The 16559-nt window shown below is 43.9% G+C and overlaps 1 protein-coding gene across 1 annotated transcript in view; it reads left to right on the top strand.

The window, feature by feature from the left end:
* SLC26A4 (solute carrier family 26 member 4) overlaps positions 1–15888 on the top strand; it is a 40884-nt gene extending 24996 nt beyond the window's left edge. Inside the window, exons 12-21 of the mRNA XM_075016374.1 lie at positions 164–259; positions 3285–3391; positions 5392–5461; positions 5844–5936; positions 6040–6135; positions 8890–9120; positions 10187–10241; positions 10518–10663; positions 11763–11846; positions 12719–15888. Of these exons, the coding sequence (XP_074872475.1) occupies positions 164–259; positions 3285–3391; positions 5392–5461; positions 5844–5936; positions 6040–6135; positions 8890–9120; positions 10187–10241; positions 10518–10663; positions 11763–11846; positions 12719–12742 (1002 nt within the window). The 3' untranslated portion in view covers positions 12743–15888. The remainder of the gene's footprint in view (positions 1–163; positions 260–3284; positions 3392–5391; positions 5462–5843; positions 5937–6039; positions 6136–8889; positions 9121–10186; positions 10242–10517; positions 10664–11762; positions 11847–12718) is intronic.
* Positions 15889–16559: the final 671 nt, after the last annotated feature.

Raw genomic sequence — 16559 nt, 5'->3', positions numbered from 1 at the left:
GGCACCCCCAGAAAGGACATCACAACCCCCCGGGGGGGGTGTGCACCCCAGGTTAAGAACCACTGTTATAAACTATCTAGCTCAAAGTGTCATTTTAATTTATTTAAGTACACAGTGTGTTCCCTTTTCTGAATAATCCAGTTTTCATAATCTCTCTTTGCAGTCTGTGTTGGCAGCTGTTGTCATTGCTAACTTGAAAGGGATGTTCATGCAGGTGTTTGATGTCCCTTGTTTGTGGAGACAGAATAAGGCAGATGCTGTAAGTTATAAACTTTTCTTCTTTGAGTGCTTGCTTATGTTGATTCTGTGCTAAGATATGGATTTACCCTTGGAGCCCTGTGCTCATGCGCTGGTATATGGGCTGCTACTGGCTCCACCTCTTTTCAGTCTCTTCTCACAGCCCATGATGGTTGCTGGAATCTCTTGCAATTGCAAGCTGCTGTTAACATAGACACAGGAACTAGCACTTGCACCTGGGATCCTGTCTGCTGGCCCTTCACCTGGAGGCTCTGCTGCCAGCCTGGTCCTGTGCCCAGGGGCTCCCCTGCTGGCCTGGGATCTTGACTTCTGGGCTTAAGTCCTAGCTGCTGGCGCCACACCCAGGGTCTTGGCTCTCAGGCCACAAAGAGGGTCCTGGATGCTGGCTCTGTAACCAGGGCTCCATTCGTGGCCCTGACACAGGTCTCCACACCCGTGGCCCCAGCCTTGGTTGTCTTACCCCTGTAAACATTCCCCACTTCCAGGAGCCATGCCCCTGCTCCCAGCCCCAGCTCTAGGGGACGGTGAGGCGTACAGAAAGGGGAAAAAAGCAGTGCAGCTCAGCAATCCCCAATGCTAAAAACTGTTCCAGCACCAGTGCCCGGTGATGTATCTGTGGTTTTCTTGGTCTATCTTGGACGTTTTTCGTGAAAAGAGTGTAGTTGCTTCGTCAGTTTGAGTCCCATTTGGGATGTTGCTCCAGGGATTGGGCATGCACTGGTCTCTGGCCTTAAGCTGTGCATTGCCTGTCACAAGCTTGTGCCTGTGTGTGAGCTGCACACAAGCTGCCATAAGTGCCTTGGGGAGCCTCAGGTTAAAGAAAAGTGCCAGATCTGCAAGACCTTCAAGCTGCGCACTCTCAGAGACAGGGAAATCTGGCTGACAGCCCTGTTGATGGAAGCTGCCCCCTTTCCAGCCTTAGAGGTGTGCCACTCTGACTCAGCCTGTCAGCCTCAGCATGTTTATCCTGGTACTGCTCCCTTTCAGCTGAGCCCAAGAAGAGGCACAAGAAGCACCGGGCTGACAGGGAGTGCCCTCTAGTAGAGCAAAGAGTCAGACCGGCAACTCGCAATGAGACAAAACCTCAGTTGGGCCACTTAACCTCTTTGGTATGGCGGCTGATGGCAGTGATGCCACCTAGTCTTGTTTGGGTCCCCAGCACCAATGCAACTGGCACCAGCGACTGACTCAGATCCCAGTACCAAAACTCCTGCAGCTCCAGTACAGCTGGGTTTGCAATGAAGGAAGATCCAGACCTACCAACAATGAGAGCCTCCTCCTTGTCCTCTCGATGAGGTGGTTGTGAGGCCTGCCAGTCGGATGCAACCAGATGATTTTAGGGCCCACCGGGAGCTCCTCAGCAAGTTTCCTTGATCTTAGGGTTAGAGGGGCAGACCGCCAAGAGCCTATAGACAGCCTCTTCGACATGCTGACTCATAGGCACCGATTCTTTAGGTGTTCCAGGGCTGGAGCACCGAAAGAAAAAAATTAGTGGGTGCTTAGCAACCACCTGATCCTCCTCTCGCTTTGCCAGCACCTCTCACCTGCTGATGACCCCACCAATCAACTCCTTCCTCTCTCTTCAAGCACCTCCTGGCCACTGTGACCAGCTATTCCATGGCATGTAGGAGGTGCTGGCTGGGAAGAAGGAGGTACTTGGGGAAGGAGGACCCTAGTACGTAGAGGTCGGGGAGAGTGGTGGTGGTAAAGGGTTGGGTGGGGAAGAAAGAGAAAGGACAAGGATGGGGCCTTGGAGAAAGGGATGGACTAGGGTGGGGCCTTCATCTGAGTGGGACACCCTAAGGGAATGAAGGAAGTTGGCACCAATGCTCTGGCTGAATTGGCTCTCTACCAGTGAGTGGAAAAGTTTTGGAACTTATCTGAGCATTGTGGCAAACTCCATCTTCTCTGCTTCCATCATTCAAAAGAGCAGACAAAAAGCATTACACCCCTGCCAAGGGCTCTGAGTATATGTACTCTCACCCTCCACCAAGGTCACAGGTGGTCTCAGTTGCTAATGAATGGGCCGGTTGGGGCAATCTAGCACAACCCCTGAAAATAAAAGTACAGAAAGCTCAATCTTTTTGGTAGGAAGGTATATTCTCCTGCCAAACCTACAAGTGCATGTGACCAACCAGCAAGCATTGCTGGGGTATTATGACAATGACAACACCTGGGACTCGGTGCTTAAGGGCTCATTGCCCCAGGAATCAAGGCAGGAATTCTCTACCATCATGGAGAGCGGCAAAGTGGTGCCCAGGACTTCTCTCTAGATGCCAATGGATGCAGCCGGTTTGGCAGCAGAGTCAGTGGTGTTGGCAGTTTCCATGTAGTGCAGTTTGTGGCTGAAATCCTTGAGGCTCTCTCATAAGCTGCAGCAGTTTGTCCAGGACCTGCCTGGGAGGGCAGCGTTCTGTGTTCGGAGCAGACAGATCCCAAGCTGTGTGGCTGGAAGGATTCCAGGACCTCCCTGAGCTCCTGAGGACTATACATGCCACCGGTTTCTAGGAGACACTTTCATCTGCTGCTGCCCAGATTCTTGGATCCACTTTGGCAGGGACCCTACAAGAAAAACGTCAGACTTTAAACACCTCCAGCTCTCTCCATCCTTCCCAACCCCTCAGTCAGGGTCTGCTCATCACTCCTGTTGCCTGCAGGAGGCTTTTTGAGAGTGCATGTGAGTATGTTGTACTGGACTTACCTCAGGATCTGTCTTCCCCTTTATTTCTAGACCATTTATCTCCTTTCCTGAATCCCTGCTAGGTTTTGTTACTGTAGAAAAAGCATTCCCATTTATTGTTTAAAATACAGGTACGAGTAGTACACACAACAGAGATGGGCAAGACTGGCCTGGGAATAAAGGAAGAGTTTACTACAGAAGTCAGCAGATAATGTGGGTGTTTTGACCATCTTCATGCTTAAATTCTGTTGTTGCTGTTATTTGGTGTTGTGATTCTTTGCTACAATCAGAAGCTGTTTTCTTTTTATTTGACTCAGCAACACTGTATTTGTCCTTTTCTCTCTAGATGATCTGGGTTTTCACATGTGTTGCAGCCATCATTCTGGGGCTTGATGTGGGATTGCTTGCTGGCCTTGTGTTTGCATTACTGACAGTTGTGGTGAGAATTCAGTTGTAAGTAACACAAAAACAGCACGATCAGTTAGCAGAGGTGCTAAAACTAGGGATGCTGCTTCTGAAGTGGTTTTCATTATGACAAGGTTTGCAGTTTGGTTCAATGGTTTTCAGCACCCCGAGTATAAAAATTGTTCCAATACCCCTGGCAGTCAGGAGCTATATCATGAAACGTAAGAGAATTCAGTGAAAAGGAGAGAGTAGATGACCGCAAATCAGTCATATTGGCCACGAGAATGCAGAGAAGGAAAGCTCTGTCTTTCTGTTTCTGGGAGAGTGTTCATAGAGTCCAAAGCCAGAAAATACTGGGTTGTAGTCACACTACTGTAAAGGAGGCATGCAGTATTTGTGTAATTAAGCACTCTATTTTTTTTTCACCTACCCATCCGTCATTAAGATGCCCACAGGGAAGGAAAAAGAGACCTTAAAAGGGATAAAAGCTTTCAAACTGAAGCAAAATGGTACCGAGTTAAAACTAACCCTGGTCACATTTTAGCTGTTGATTATGGCTCTGATATTTCCCTCATTGCCTAGCAGGAAAGGGAGCAAACATGTAGAAGAATAAGGGTAGGTCTACACAGCAAAGTTATTTTGAAATAACAGATGTCATTAGCTGTTCTGGAAATAGGATTGCTGTGTAAACACACCCTAAATGAGGCTTCTCAGCCTAGTCCAGAGGGAGGGAATGAATCTGTGGCCTTTGGGGCTAAAACCCTGGGCTCTACCACACAAGCTAAAAACCCACTGGCTCTCAGCTAAGGCTGTAGAGTAGAGACTTCCTCTCCCTTGTCGGTGGTCACGATGCCTTGGGGCTTACAAAAGGATGTTGCTTCATTCCTCGGCCATTCCCTAACCCTCTCCTAGTTCTCTTGCTGAATATACAACATAACACCTTTCCTTCAGGCTGGACTCCAGGGAGCAAAGCTGACATCAAGGGCAGTCCATAGCTATGTGTCAGGGTATGGTGTAGTCAGTAAGTCTGAGCTGACCCAGACCCGGGTCCACTGACAGGGCAGAGATGGCAGGAACTGTCCCAGGGCCCAGCCATTAAAAATGGTCTGTGGCTCTCGGCTGCCACTGCAGCTCACAGGAGAGGTGGTGGCTGGAGCCCTGAGCCCTTTACGTCTCCTCTGGAGTGCTGTGTGGCAAACTCTGAGTGGCTCTGAGGGCTTACTGCCCCCAGGCCCACCCCTTCTGCCCAAGACCCTGCCCCATCCAGGAGCATGGAGCTGGGGTCCCCCCGCACCTTGCCCAGTGGCCTGGCATTTCTGTTGACCTCCCTTGCACAGACCAAAGTGCATCACCTCTGAGCCAGTGCTTACTACCTGTCAAGTGAATCCCATGACTAGCCTCCTGCTGGGGCTGTTCAGTTTGCTGAGCCTCACCATTCTGTAAAAGGCGATGTGTCACAAGCCATCGCTGAGGCTTTCCCCAGACGTGCTCCACCCCTGCCCCATCCCTTCCCCTGAGGCCTGGCCTTCAGTCAACCTCCTTCTGCCTCTACTCCACTTTCTCCTCCAAGGGCTCACCCACGCTCAGCATCTTCAGCTCCCGCTCTGCCCACTCCTCAGAGCACACCCTGCCTTTGTTCCACCTTGTCGTCTCCTAGTTCTTCCCCCTCCCTCCAGGTGCCCCTTGCCTGCCACCAAAGAACTGTTCAGCAATGAGTGGGAGCTGGAACACCTTTCATAGTGGGGTGCTGAGAGCCACAGAACCAGATGATAAATCCTGTATGTAATAGAAATCATTCTAAGCCAGAGGGGTGCCAGTACCCCTTGCATCTCTAGTTCTAGCACCTAGGGGTGGGAGGTGCTGATTGCCAGGGCCTGCTGGACAGCTGATCAGCAGGGCCCTCTAAACAGCTGAACACCCACTATTTTTCCCCATGGGTGCATCAGCACCAGAACACCCTTGAAGTTGGCACCTATGAGCTATCTCATGTTATGAGTTCCTCAACTGGATGTTTATTTCACACCATGTTTTCTTTTTATTTCTGTTAGTCCCTCCTGGGGTAACCTTGGGAACATCCCTGGAACAGACATCTATAAGAACGTCAAGGGATACAAAACCGTAAGTGTCTTTGGACTGGTTATTTTCCCAAAGGCAGACTACAAGCCAAGGTGAGGTATAGAGTTCTATCTCCCAGGCCATGGCTGCTCTTTTTCAAATTACCTTTAATTTGGAAGTGCTGCTCCTGAAGGGAATGGATCTCAGCGAGCATAAAACCTTCCACCTGGAGTCAAGTGGGCAGACCACATTGCATGCAGTTTCTGGGAGTTAAACCATTGTATTAAGAGTGAAGGTAGCCAGCATCAGCTTCTTTTTATTTTCATTAATTACCTACTTGGATTCTTGGTAAGTTAACAAACTGATGCTCTGTTAGGTTAAGTTTAGGTGCTGTTGCTGATTAGTTAAATGTACATGCTTGACCTTAAAATTATTTTAATAATAGGTTGTTGAACCAGAAGGAGTGAAGATTCTCCGATTTTCCAGTCCCATTTTTTATGCCAATATTGATGGCTTGAAAAGCAGCCTGAAATCCACCGTAAGTAATCTGTGATGGTTTCTGAGCTTTGCTATTTAATTTCTACAGCTGTTTGCCTATATAAAACAAAAATAATTTTAATAACTTTGTCCGGCTTTCGTAGGTGGGATTTGATGCGGTTCGGGTGTATAATAAGAGGCTCAAAGCACTGAGGATGATACAGAAACTGATCAAAAAGGGAAAATTAAAAGCAACTAAGGTAAAATTTAATTTTTCTTATTTTCTTTGTTGAAGTATTACTGTCATGGCTAATAGATCTAAAATTAGGCAAACCAGCTTTGTTTTAGTTCACAGTCAAGTGATGTAAGCTTCCATGTATTTCATTTTTAAAATAAAGAAGAGAGAGCTTTGATCTGGGGCCTCAAACTGAATTCACCTTAGGGCCAGTGGCAGCCCTCAGACCCTCCCACTGGGCCAGCAGGTATCCCCTTGTGGCACGGCTCCAGTGTGTGTGTGTGTCTCCACGTGATTCACACCATCTGTGTACCTGTCCCAGACCCACCTGACACCCCATGCTCCCCTTGCACATCTCCCAGCCCTGCCCGCCACCCTCAAGTCATTTAAAACTCCCCAGGGTCCCCACTGCCACCAGCAGCAGTGCAGTGGGGCTAGAGTGGATTCTGGCTGCTAGTGCTGCACCTGTGCCAGCACATTCCAGTGTGCTGGGGGAAGTGTGTGCAGAGCTGTCCCATCCATAGGATGGTTAAGGGTGACCACCCTCAGCCCTGCACTTTGGGGGTCCCCACGGTGGCTGCCCTAAGCATCCTATGAACAGCAGGGTCCACCATACTGAGTTAGCCCATGGGGCCCTGGGTGGGTAGGGGCTGGCAGTGGGGTTCAGTTCCCCACCCCCACCCCCCCCACACACTGCGTGGTAGGAACCATGGGGAAGCAGAGTAATGAAGCAGCTTCGATCGCCATCTCTAAGGGCAGTCCAGTTTCTCTACTTCCTGCATCCCTGGAGGCAACTACACTTGGGCATCCGTGCTGGCGTGGCAATGAAAATGTTTAGCTGTGTCCCCAGAGGGTGGCAACCTTCACCCAAAAGGCAGCAGACTGGGCTCTGTTAGATGTTGAGGAAGGGTAGGTGAATGTATTTCTTAATGGTCTCCCTATAGCATAGACCTATAAGGAGGAAAGACAGAAAAGGAATTTGGAGAACAGCTAGCCTGAAAAACTAACAGCGAATATTCGACGTACATGAGAAGCAGAAAGCCTGCTAGCCAATCAGTGGGGCTACACGGAGCCATCACCCCCTTCCAGGGACCAGGGATGTGCTGGTGGAAGCCTGCCTTAGCCCTGCTGCACCCTTTGAAATCACTCAGACCTCTTGGCAATTGCCTCCATTGCACCTCCTCCTCTCTTCCCAGTTGGTGGATCTGTATGGAAAGGGGTAGGAAAGGACCCAGGACTATGTATCCATTCCCCCAGCTGAGATGATCAGTGAGGAGCCCAAAGTGTACAGTCGTGCAGCGTAGTGCTCTCTAATACACCACTGCAGCATGGAACCTTTATAGAACACCATGGCTGCTCCAGAGTCAAAATGCATCTGGTCAGTACGTGTTAGGAAGCCACTAATGACCGATAACATGTTTAATTAACTGTCTGTGCAGGTCCCCTGATAATGGAAAATACTTTCAAACATGGGCACCTGAAGAGGATAATCAAATTGCAAATACGAGGTGTCAGTTTGAACTTCATCTTCGGACCTGGATCTCAGCTAGTGAACTCTACCTTAAAATGTTCCCCAGGGCCTGGGGAAAAGAGAGCCCTTCCCCAGCAGCATGCAGGCAGTAGTAGAACTCCACTGTGGCTCCCCATGGCGCCTTGGGGTTGGGGTGACTGTTGGCAGCTGTGCCCACAGTGTATTGGGGAGGGGAGAGAAAAGCCAGTTTATCTGGATGCAGTGGGTTACCTGCTCCTAACTTTACTCTTTCTCCTCATCCCTGAATCTGTTTTAAGAAGTTATAGACTGGCACTTCTCTCAGAGCTGCCTTCAGAGCTGCATTCTGGTGCACAGAGAGTGCATGTCCCTTACACGGGCTCCTTATATCTTGCCCCCTGTATGCAGAAAAATTGCATTGTTTTTTCCTGCAGATGGGGTCTTCCACAGCTGCCTAAATTGGGGCAACATTTATCCTAAATATAAAATGTCCATGTATGTCATTAATGCTTATGGAAGTGTTCAAAAGCAGAGTGTAGACATCCTATTGAAAATACCATATTTGAAAGTTGGGACGAGGTATCAATTTTTGCCGGTGCAGATACTGTACTTAGGATGCTAGATTTTGTGGGTGTTTTTCAAGTTTACACAATCAAATGTTCAGTTAAGTGACAATAACTCTTGACCCTTGGATTGTTATTGTAGCAAACACAATAAATATCATGCAAGAAGAATAACATCTGCTGTAAGGATTCTATAGGGTGGGGTTTTCAACTGGAAGCTTGTGCATTGTTTTCCCATATGGATCTCCTCTCTTAGGCTGTTTCTACACATGCTACTTTCGCTAATTAACGGCTCAAAATATGCTAATAAGGCGCATATGTAAATTCCTGGTGTCTCATTAGCATAAGGTCACATGATTTGAAGTCCAGAAGATGCTCTTCTGGACTCCAAATCATGTGACCTTATGCTAATGAGGTGCCGGGAATTTACACGCGTGCCTCATTAGCATATTTTGGGCTGTTTACTAGCATGCCACTTTCAAAGAAAGTGGCATATGTAGAAACAGTCTTAATGAATAAAAAAACAGGAGAGAAAATACACTGTATGCAGGGGAAGGGCTAATTATTGCCTCTGTTTCCATTTAAGTAGTGGCACTCAGAATCAGTCATGAAGAAATGAGAAAAATGTTTCCCCTGTTATTGGTTAAACATAAGCTGATATGGAAAAATTCTAAAATCTTTGTCTGAGATGAAATGATATATTACTTATATTATCTGTTCCAATTAGAATGGCATCATCAGTGATTCTGGAGCTACCAATGAAGCTTTTGAGCCTGATGAAGATCTTCGTGATCCTGAAGATCTTAATATTCCAACCAAAGAAGTAGAGATCCAAGTGGACTGGAATTCAGAACTCCCAGTGAAAGTGAATGTCCCTAAAGTGCCTATCCACAGTCTCATTTTTGACTTTGGAGCTGTAGCGTTCATGGATATTGTAGCTGTGAAGACAATGAGAAGGGTAAGTCTTTTTTGTTGTTTTGTTTTTTGCTGTTCAGCATAAAAATATCTGATCATTGGCATGTTAATTTGGGACAGTCTGGCTGCAATTAAGTTTTAGTTTCCCATTGTATGTTGGTTTGTGACACATCTTTCACATTTCTGTAACCACAGGTAGATTTTGGTGTCTTTACATATTAATTTAAAATATCTGTAATAGAAATATTATTAAGTTGTAAAGACAAACCTTTACATATTAGATAGAAAACGCCAGAATTAGGATGCCCTGTGCAACTTTAATTTGGCCTCCTTGTGTTTATACATTGGTATTATCTTCAATACTGTGTTTTATACTCATAGTTTAATGTCCATATTGGGGAGGCACAAACTAAAGAGGAGGACATGGGACTATCCCATGTGTTTCCTTCCTACCCCAATCCACAGCTCCAATGCTCTCTCCACCTCATGATACCTACAGGGAGTCGGAGAGGCTCTGTCCTCCCACTGTGCTGGCTCCTCCCTTCTCTACCCAGACTCTCCTTGGTAACTGGCCCTGGCGGGGAGTGGGATGGAGCCACTCCTGGTTGCTTCTTTGTGTAGCACAGCCAGATGCCTCTAAGAGAGGCTGGCTGGGAATGGGTGGCAGCAGTAGCCTGCCAGGATGGGAGGGAGAGAGGGGAAGGACAGGAGAGGGCTCTGGCTTGCTCTGCTGCTGTCCTCAGAAGCTGAGCCTTGGCAACGGGCAGCCCATCACATGCTCTCCCAGCAGCTTGAAGACATTCTGGCTCCACCTCTTCTGCTCCTTACATAGGCCAGCTGCTAGGAGGGCACGTAGCTCTTCATGCCCCCACTACATATTGCCTCATGGCACTCAGCTTTGCCTATAATGATCACAGACTGGCCACTGACAGACATAGCATACTGGAGTAGAAGGACTTCGGTTCTGACAATTCCTGTGTTGCTATGAATAAAAGAACACATGATTTGGGATTGTGGGGTGCAAATGTAGTTAATCTTTGTGACTACAAATACTGTTTTTTAAACGTGTGCATAATAAAACATTTATTGCAAATCACACCCTTTTTCAGATAATTAAAGAGTTTGAGAGAATTGATGTGAACATCTACATTGCAGCACACCAAGGTAAACATATAACTTTTATCACTAATGCTCAGCGTAAAATGGGGTGTATCTGTGGAAGTATTTATTTTTAGTAAATGTAGTTAAAAGTGAACTGAACTGTTCTTTTCAACAAAGAAATGAATTAAATTTTGTCTGGCTGCGTTTGCAAGCATTCAAAGGCATCTTAGTTAGAAATGAAGTTAAATTTATTGTTGATCTCTATTTTTACAGAATTCTTCAGTTAATTTGAGATGCATCAGTCTTCATAAATTCTCTCTTTTTTTTTTTTTTGTTCAGACCACATCATAACAAAGCTGGAACAATGTGGATTCTTTGATGATAACATCAAAAAAGACATGTTTTTCCTGACTGTCCATGATGCTGTGCTTTACATACAGAATGAAATGATGCACAGAGACATCCAGGATCCTATTTTTGAAAAGGTGAGACCCATATATAATTTATTTTCTGTACCATATCCTAGCTGTAAATATGTTTCACTGTTTCTGGTAAAGGAAAAAAACTTTACAATCTAGATGCAGAGTTGTTTTGAAAAAAGCAAATGATGTTCACACAAGCTGTTCATAAACTGGACAATTTGTATATTATATGGCATGCAGATTATTTACTGTATATCATTTATATTGCACTAACATAGGCTGAGGACCCAGATTGTTCTAGGCACTGCCAGAGAGGACCTGTACTTACCAATAGCACACAGGAGGGGCACAGTGAAGGCAGTGGGCTTCAGAAGTAGTACTGAGCATGCTCAGTCTGTGAGCATGCTCAGTCCAAGCCAAGCAACCAATGGAGGGAATGTGACCCTGCATACCACCCCCACATATCACCTTTACAACAGCACAAACACAGAATGAATCAGTGCTGCCTGAAGTTTCTAAAAAGTACTTTAGAACATTAAACAGATTCATTCAAATCTTCTGTGCATAACAAGGAGTCCCAGAAGTTCTAACTGTGCCTCTACCCAATGCTAGCCTACTGGGGGTCTAGGCAGGAATATTTTGGGCTCCCATAACACATACTGATAATGAATAAGGAGACACCTTGACCTGCTCAGGCCCTAAGCAATTATTTAGTCTGCTAATGTCTAGTGCCAGCTCTCCCTCCCTCCTAAATATGGATTAAGCCCCATACTCCGCAAGAGGCTTTCAAATATTATGCCTCTCCATACAAATACAGTAATGTTGGGCCCTAAAATTTTGGTCATAATTGCTTGTCATATCTGACTCGTGAAGAATTACTCTGCAGTATTTATGTAGTTTAAAAAAGGTTGTCTACTAACGAACTAATGGCTGCATATATACAGACACTGACTCATCACCAGTATGGTTGCCAAGGGCCTTCTGCATCAAAAGCACAGGCTTCTATTCCAATAGCTAAAAGAACTTTGTTAATTATGAGTAAGCAGTAGGTTTTATGAGCGGAGGCAGTGACCTCACCACAGTTTTTTGTGGCAACATAACTTTATTGGCACTGCTGCAATGTTCATTTTGTTCACAATGCTTTTTAACCTTTTTTGCAAAGATTTCACTGATGCAGGAATCTAAGGAACCAACAGATTTCACCGAAGCAGGCAAACTTGAGGATGAACTTGATGTTCAGGAGGAGGTATGGAGCTATTTTTTGATCACGTAAATGATACTTGCTGTTTTTTATCTTAACTATAGCAGTATGAGTGGTGCTGATATATGCGGCCAACCAAGAATGAATGAAAAAACTGAAACATGATAGTTGCCTTGTGGGCTACACAGACTTTGGTTGGTGACTGGCCCATCCAAGGAAAATATTGACCGTGGCACAGCCACAGAGTGGCTTGTGGGATGCCCAAAGTCTGCCCTCCCTGTGCACCTAGCAGTCAATGCTAGTCAGGGAAGCCACCCTGAATCTTTTTCGATAGTGTAGCAGGTGCCATGTGCATTCATGCATTGCCACCTCCAACACCATCAAGGTTTTATGCCTGCTTCTACCCTACAAAGGCTTACTGCTTTTACCTGAACCTACTCTCCCCATCCACTAAGCATCAGCTGGCTCTAAAAGCCATAATTTACCTTAAGACCTGAAGAAAAATCAGTCTGGCTTCCGAGTGACTGTTCTGTGAGGAGTATCAGAGAGAGAGCCATGTTAGTCTGTATTTTTGAGAGCAAGAAGTCCTGTGGAACCTTATAGACTAACAGATATTTTGGAGCATAAGCGTTTGTTGCCTGACAGCCAACATTTACTGGGTGTAGGTGGTAATCTCCAGGCCTTAAAGGTCATTTTATGTCCCTGGCTGAATTCTTTAATGAAGCTGTCAACCATAGAGATGGCTTTAGGTTACAGCCCCTTTTAAAATTATTGCCTGGGGGACACAGTCAGCCATGACTGAACTCGTTGGTTGTATAGTAAGATGTGTGCAAAAGTTTTTTTTAATATGGTGTGTACAAGATTTAATCACCTCCTTCCCTCTCACTTTCTCCATCTTTTAAAACCTATTTCATTAGGCTATACGCAGACTTGCTTCATGAAAGAACAATCTTGCGGTTTTCTTGGACACCATGGGAATATCTATGCACCAATACTACAGAAGCATTTTCTGCATTTGGGATTAGTCTTTGCACTTGAAGAAAACACTAATTTTTGTGTGAACTCTACAGATCTCTATAAATCTCCAAATTTTGTTGATTGACATGTAGTCCTTGAAATAGTCATGTCTGATCAGAATAAAATATTCATAGAATAAAAGTGCTGGCAAGATACAGGAAGCAGATCATCTGAACTATTACAGAAACTGAAATCAATTTTAGGGTTTGTTGATCTGTATGTATTACCCATTTGCGTATCAAAGAACATAGGAAAAATAACTACTTTATGGTAATTCAGTCCTGGAAGTTGAGAAGATTGTAAGCCCTTGGTGAGAGGAAGCAAGAACTGTCTCTTTTGTGTATATAATGGAATTTCAACTCTGCTGGGGGGCATCTAGGTGTTATTGTAATATAAATAATAAATTGCTCATAAAAAGAAGCAATAGGCAGTAGCAGCCCTTGTATCTAACCTACAAAAGGACCTGAAATCCCATGTACTCAGAATCCCAGGATGTTAACACTGTGGCATTCAACAGTAATCATCTATAATTTCTATTGGTCATTTCAAGTACGTCTTGGGTTTGTTGCACTATTATAGTCTCAGTATAAAAAATTCCTTATGTAACAGAAATGGAGTACAGGTGAAATTTATTCATTCAAACTGTGTACTGTATTACTATAAAAGGTTAACCATATATATGTGGATAGGGCTCAGTTAGCGGGCCTATTACTCCAGAGTCGTGGTTCATTAGTGCTATTTTTAGTAATTCATGCACTCTTAGTTAATAATAGTTATTGAAATTAAACATATATAGACTGAGTAGTACCTGACTCCCCAAAAAGTCCCATTAACATTAATTGGATTTGTGGCATAAGCTGCTATAAAATGGGAATAAAGATCTGATCTAGTATCAGTTTTGAGTTTTGAAATAGGATATACCAATATTTAAGAATGAAGAATTATCTGTATAACCTGTTTCTTTCTTTTAATATTCTACAAATTGCTTCTATTTTCCTATAAGTCAGGGACTTTTAAAAGTTAAGATAGAAACCCCAAGTGCAATTATTTACACCTAATTCAGGATTATAAGAAAACATTTTTAACTTTTGTTTCTAGGGTTTTATATTGGGTAAATAACCAATGATTTTTGCTATGTAATGAGTATTTTTAGATGAAAAAGTATGTATTGTAAATTAATTAGTTTTTAAAACTGAAAATCATTGTGGCAAGTTCAAATACTGAACAACATGCAATAAAAACCTTACATAATGCTTACAGTACACAAGTTTCTAGATTACGTCACATTTCTGGGCTAAACTTTGGGGTAATTTTAGTATTGTCACATATTTACAATTACACGATCACAACTGGCATTAATTGGCAGTCTCAGCTGGGAATCCAAGCACTAAGTAGCCCATCTTATATCTCAAAGGACCTAACTAAACCTCAGGTACAGTCAGTTGATAGAGTCCCTGCCCATGACTTCACTGAAAGTTATATTGGTCCATTAGCCAAGAGATGGTCCTTTTTCTGGCAGAGCTGAAATGCTGTCATAACAGTATGATGCTGTACTTAGCGAATGGATAAAAACAAGGGGCCTTTAGGCCAGTTGAGTAGTCTGTTGCTTTCAAAATTACAAAGTGCTCCATCCTGCAAGGTGTTTAGCATTCTCATCCACTTCAGGAAAACACAAGCACATGCTTAAATTTAAGCATGAATAGTGTCAATGGGAATATTCAGGTGCTTAGTGCTTCTTTGGCTCCAGCTACTGTGCACTGTGTCCTTGCAGGACTAATCTCTAAATTCGCAAATGTGCTCTGAGCTTGACTGCCATTCTTCTGTGTGTTGAGCTGAAAATGGTGATTGCATTCAGCCTTGTGTACCAGTGAATTGAGCCAGTTTCCCTCAGAAGCAATGTTACTTCTCATCAATGGTTGTCCATTTTATATACCTTGATACAAAACAAACATTAAACATTTAAAAATACAGAATATTCTCGATTAACGTGAAATTTGTTAGATGCCATTTGGGTTCTTATGTTTCTGAGGACCATGCAGTAAAGAATAACACACAATAATAGAGTGGTACTGGTAGAACATACTTTTCTCTCAAGAGATGGACCTACAATGTGAAGTCTGAATCCTGAGCCAAATGTAAATAGTTTTGGATTCTGTATTTTGGTTTGGCTCTGTCTCTCATTCTTGTTGCTTGAGCATTTAATAAAAGTAACAGTAAAATGCAAGGATATTTTTAAAAAGTTCTTTTAAAAATGTGGTATTTTAACCAGGATGAATTAAGTCAGAATGAGGATAAAGGACAATTATTCACACTCGTGGGTTGCATATACATTTACTACCTGAGTTATGTTTCCATTTGAGTTTTATTAGCACAGTATATTCATTCTTATTTGAATAAATTGTTTTTCATGCATTTCCATTACATTCTTAATTTAAAAAGAATGAGAAGTCCTGTGGCACCTTATAGACTAACAGATTGGAGCATAAGCTTTCGTGGGCAAAAAGATGCTTCGTCAGATGCATAAATTCAAGTTCTAAGAATAAGAATAGAAATCATATAGAAAATTTCAAATACCTCTGATCAGTTGGGGTGGCGTGCACTGGGGGGTGATCTACTTGCTTTTATATGAAGGATAAAACATAATGTATTTTACAATACAGCTAAAATCCTGCAATACTTTGCACTCATTCATAAACCTCACCAGCTCAGCTGAAAATGCTTGTTTTTCAAGCATAAAGCAGGAATGCTATTTTTCTGTGCGTGTTGTGACTATTAATATTGTTAGATCTCTGTATCTATCTGTATGTATATCAAAGTTTACCTTGAAAAGGCTAGATATTTTATTAATTTTTTTACTCTCCAGAAAAGGTGCTGTTTTTTACAGTAACATTGTCAGTAACCAAAGGAATAAAAATTATGTATGCTGAAAAAGTCCCTTAGTGTTGCATTTTTCTGTTTTCTTGCTACTTCTTGTAATATGCAATTAGAAGGAAATAGATGCACAGTGTGGAAAAAGGATTTTCTTTTCCCCACATATTTTATCTTTTTAATGTTATCAGACATTTTGGGCTTGTCTACAGTACCTCCCTATTTCAAAGGGAAGATGGTAAGTAAGGTGCTGGGAGATTATTAATGAAGTGCTGCGCTGCATATGCAGCATTTCACTAAGCTAATTCTCCACCGCGGCAACTTCAAAGTGCTGGCTTGCATGTAGCCACAGCTAACTGGCCAGTACTTTGAAGTGCTTGGGCAACTTCAAAGTCCCTTTATTCTGTAAAAGGACTTTGAAGTACCAGCGGGTAAGCCGCGGCTACACACCAGCCGGCACTTTGAAGTTGCCGTGGTGGAGAAATAGCTTAATGAAGTGCTGCATATGTAGCGCAACACTTCATTAATAATCTCCCGACACCCTACTTACCATCCTCCCTTCGAAATAGGGAGGTAGTGTAGACAAGCCCTTTATCCCTCATGCAGACTCTTTAGTGGAGATGGATTGGGCTGTAGTGGAAAGACTCCCACTGAGTTGAATTCAGTGGCAATTGTTGTAATTTCATCTTAGTTGTACTAACAACACACTTATGCGAGAAGCCTGCAGGTTTTTCCTACTGTTATAACATCCTTTGCATCCTAGAATTTCCAGCTGTTGTGCCACATCTGCCAACTGTGTAACTGAAGGCAAAGTTTGCCCCTCAGAGATCCAAATAGCAGCTCACGAGCAGATGACTGAAAGCGGCATCAGCC

Source organism: Carettochelys insculpta, chromosome 1 (genome assembly GCF_033958435.1).
Source record: "Carettochelys insculpta isolate YL-2023 chromosome 1, ASM3395843v1, whole genome shotgun sequence".
Lineage (NCBI taxonomy): Eukaryota > Metazoa > Chordata > Testudines > Carettochelyidae > Carettochelys > Carettochelys insculpta.
Note: the sequence above shows the minus strand (reverse complement) of the source record. Positions and strands in the feature narration are given on the sequence as shown.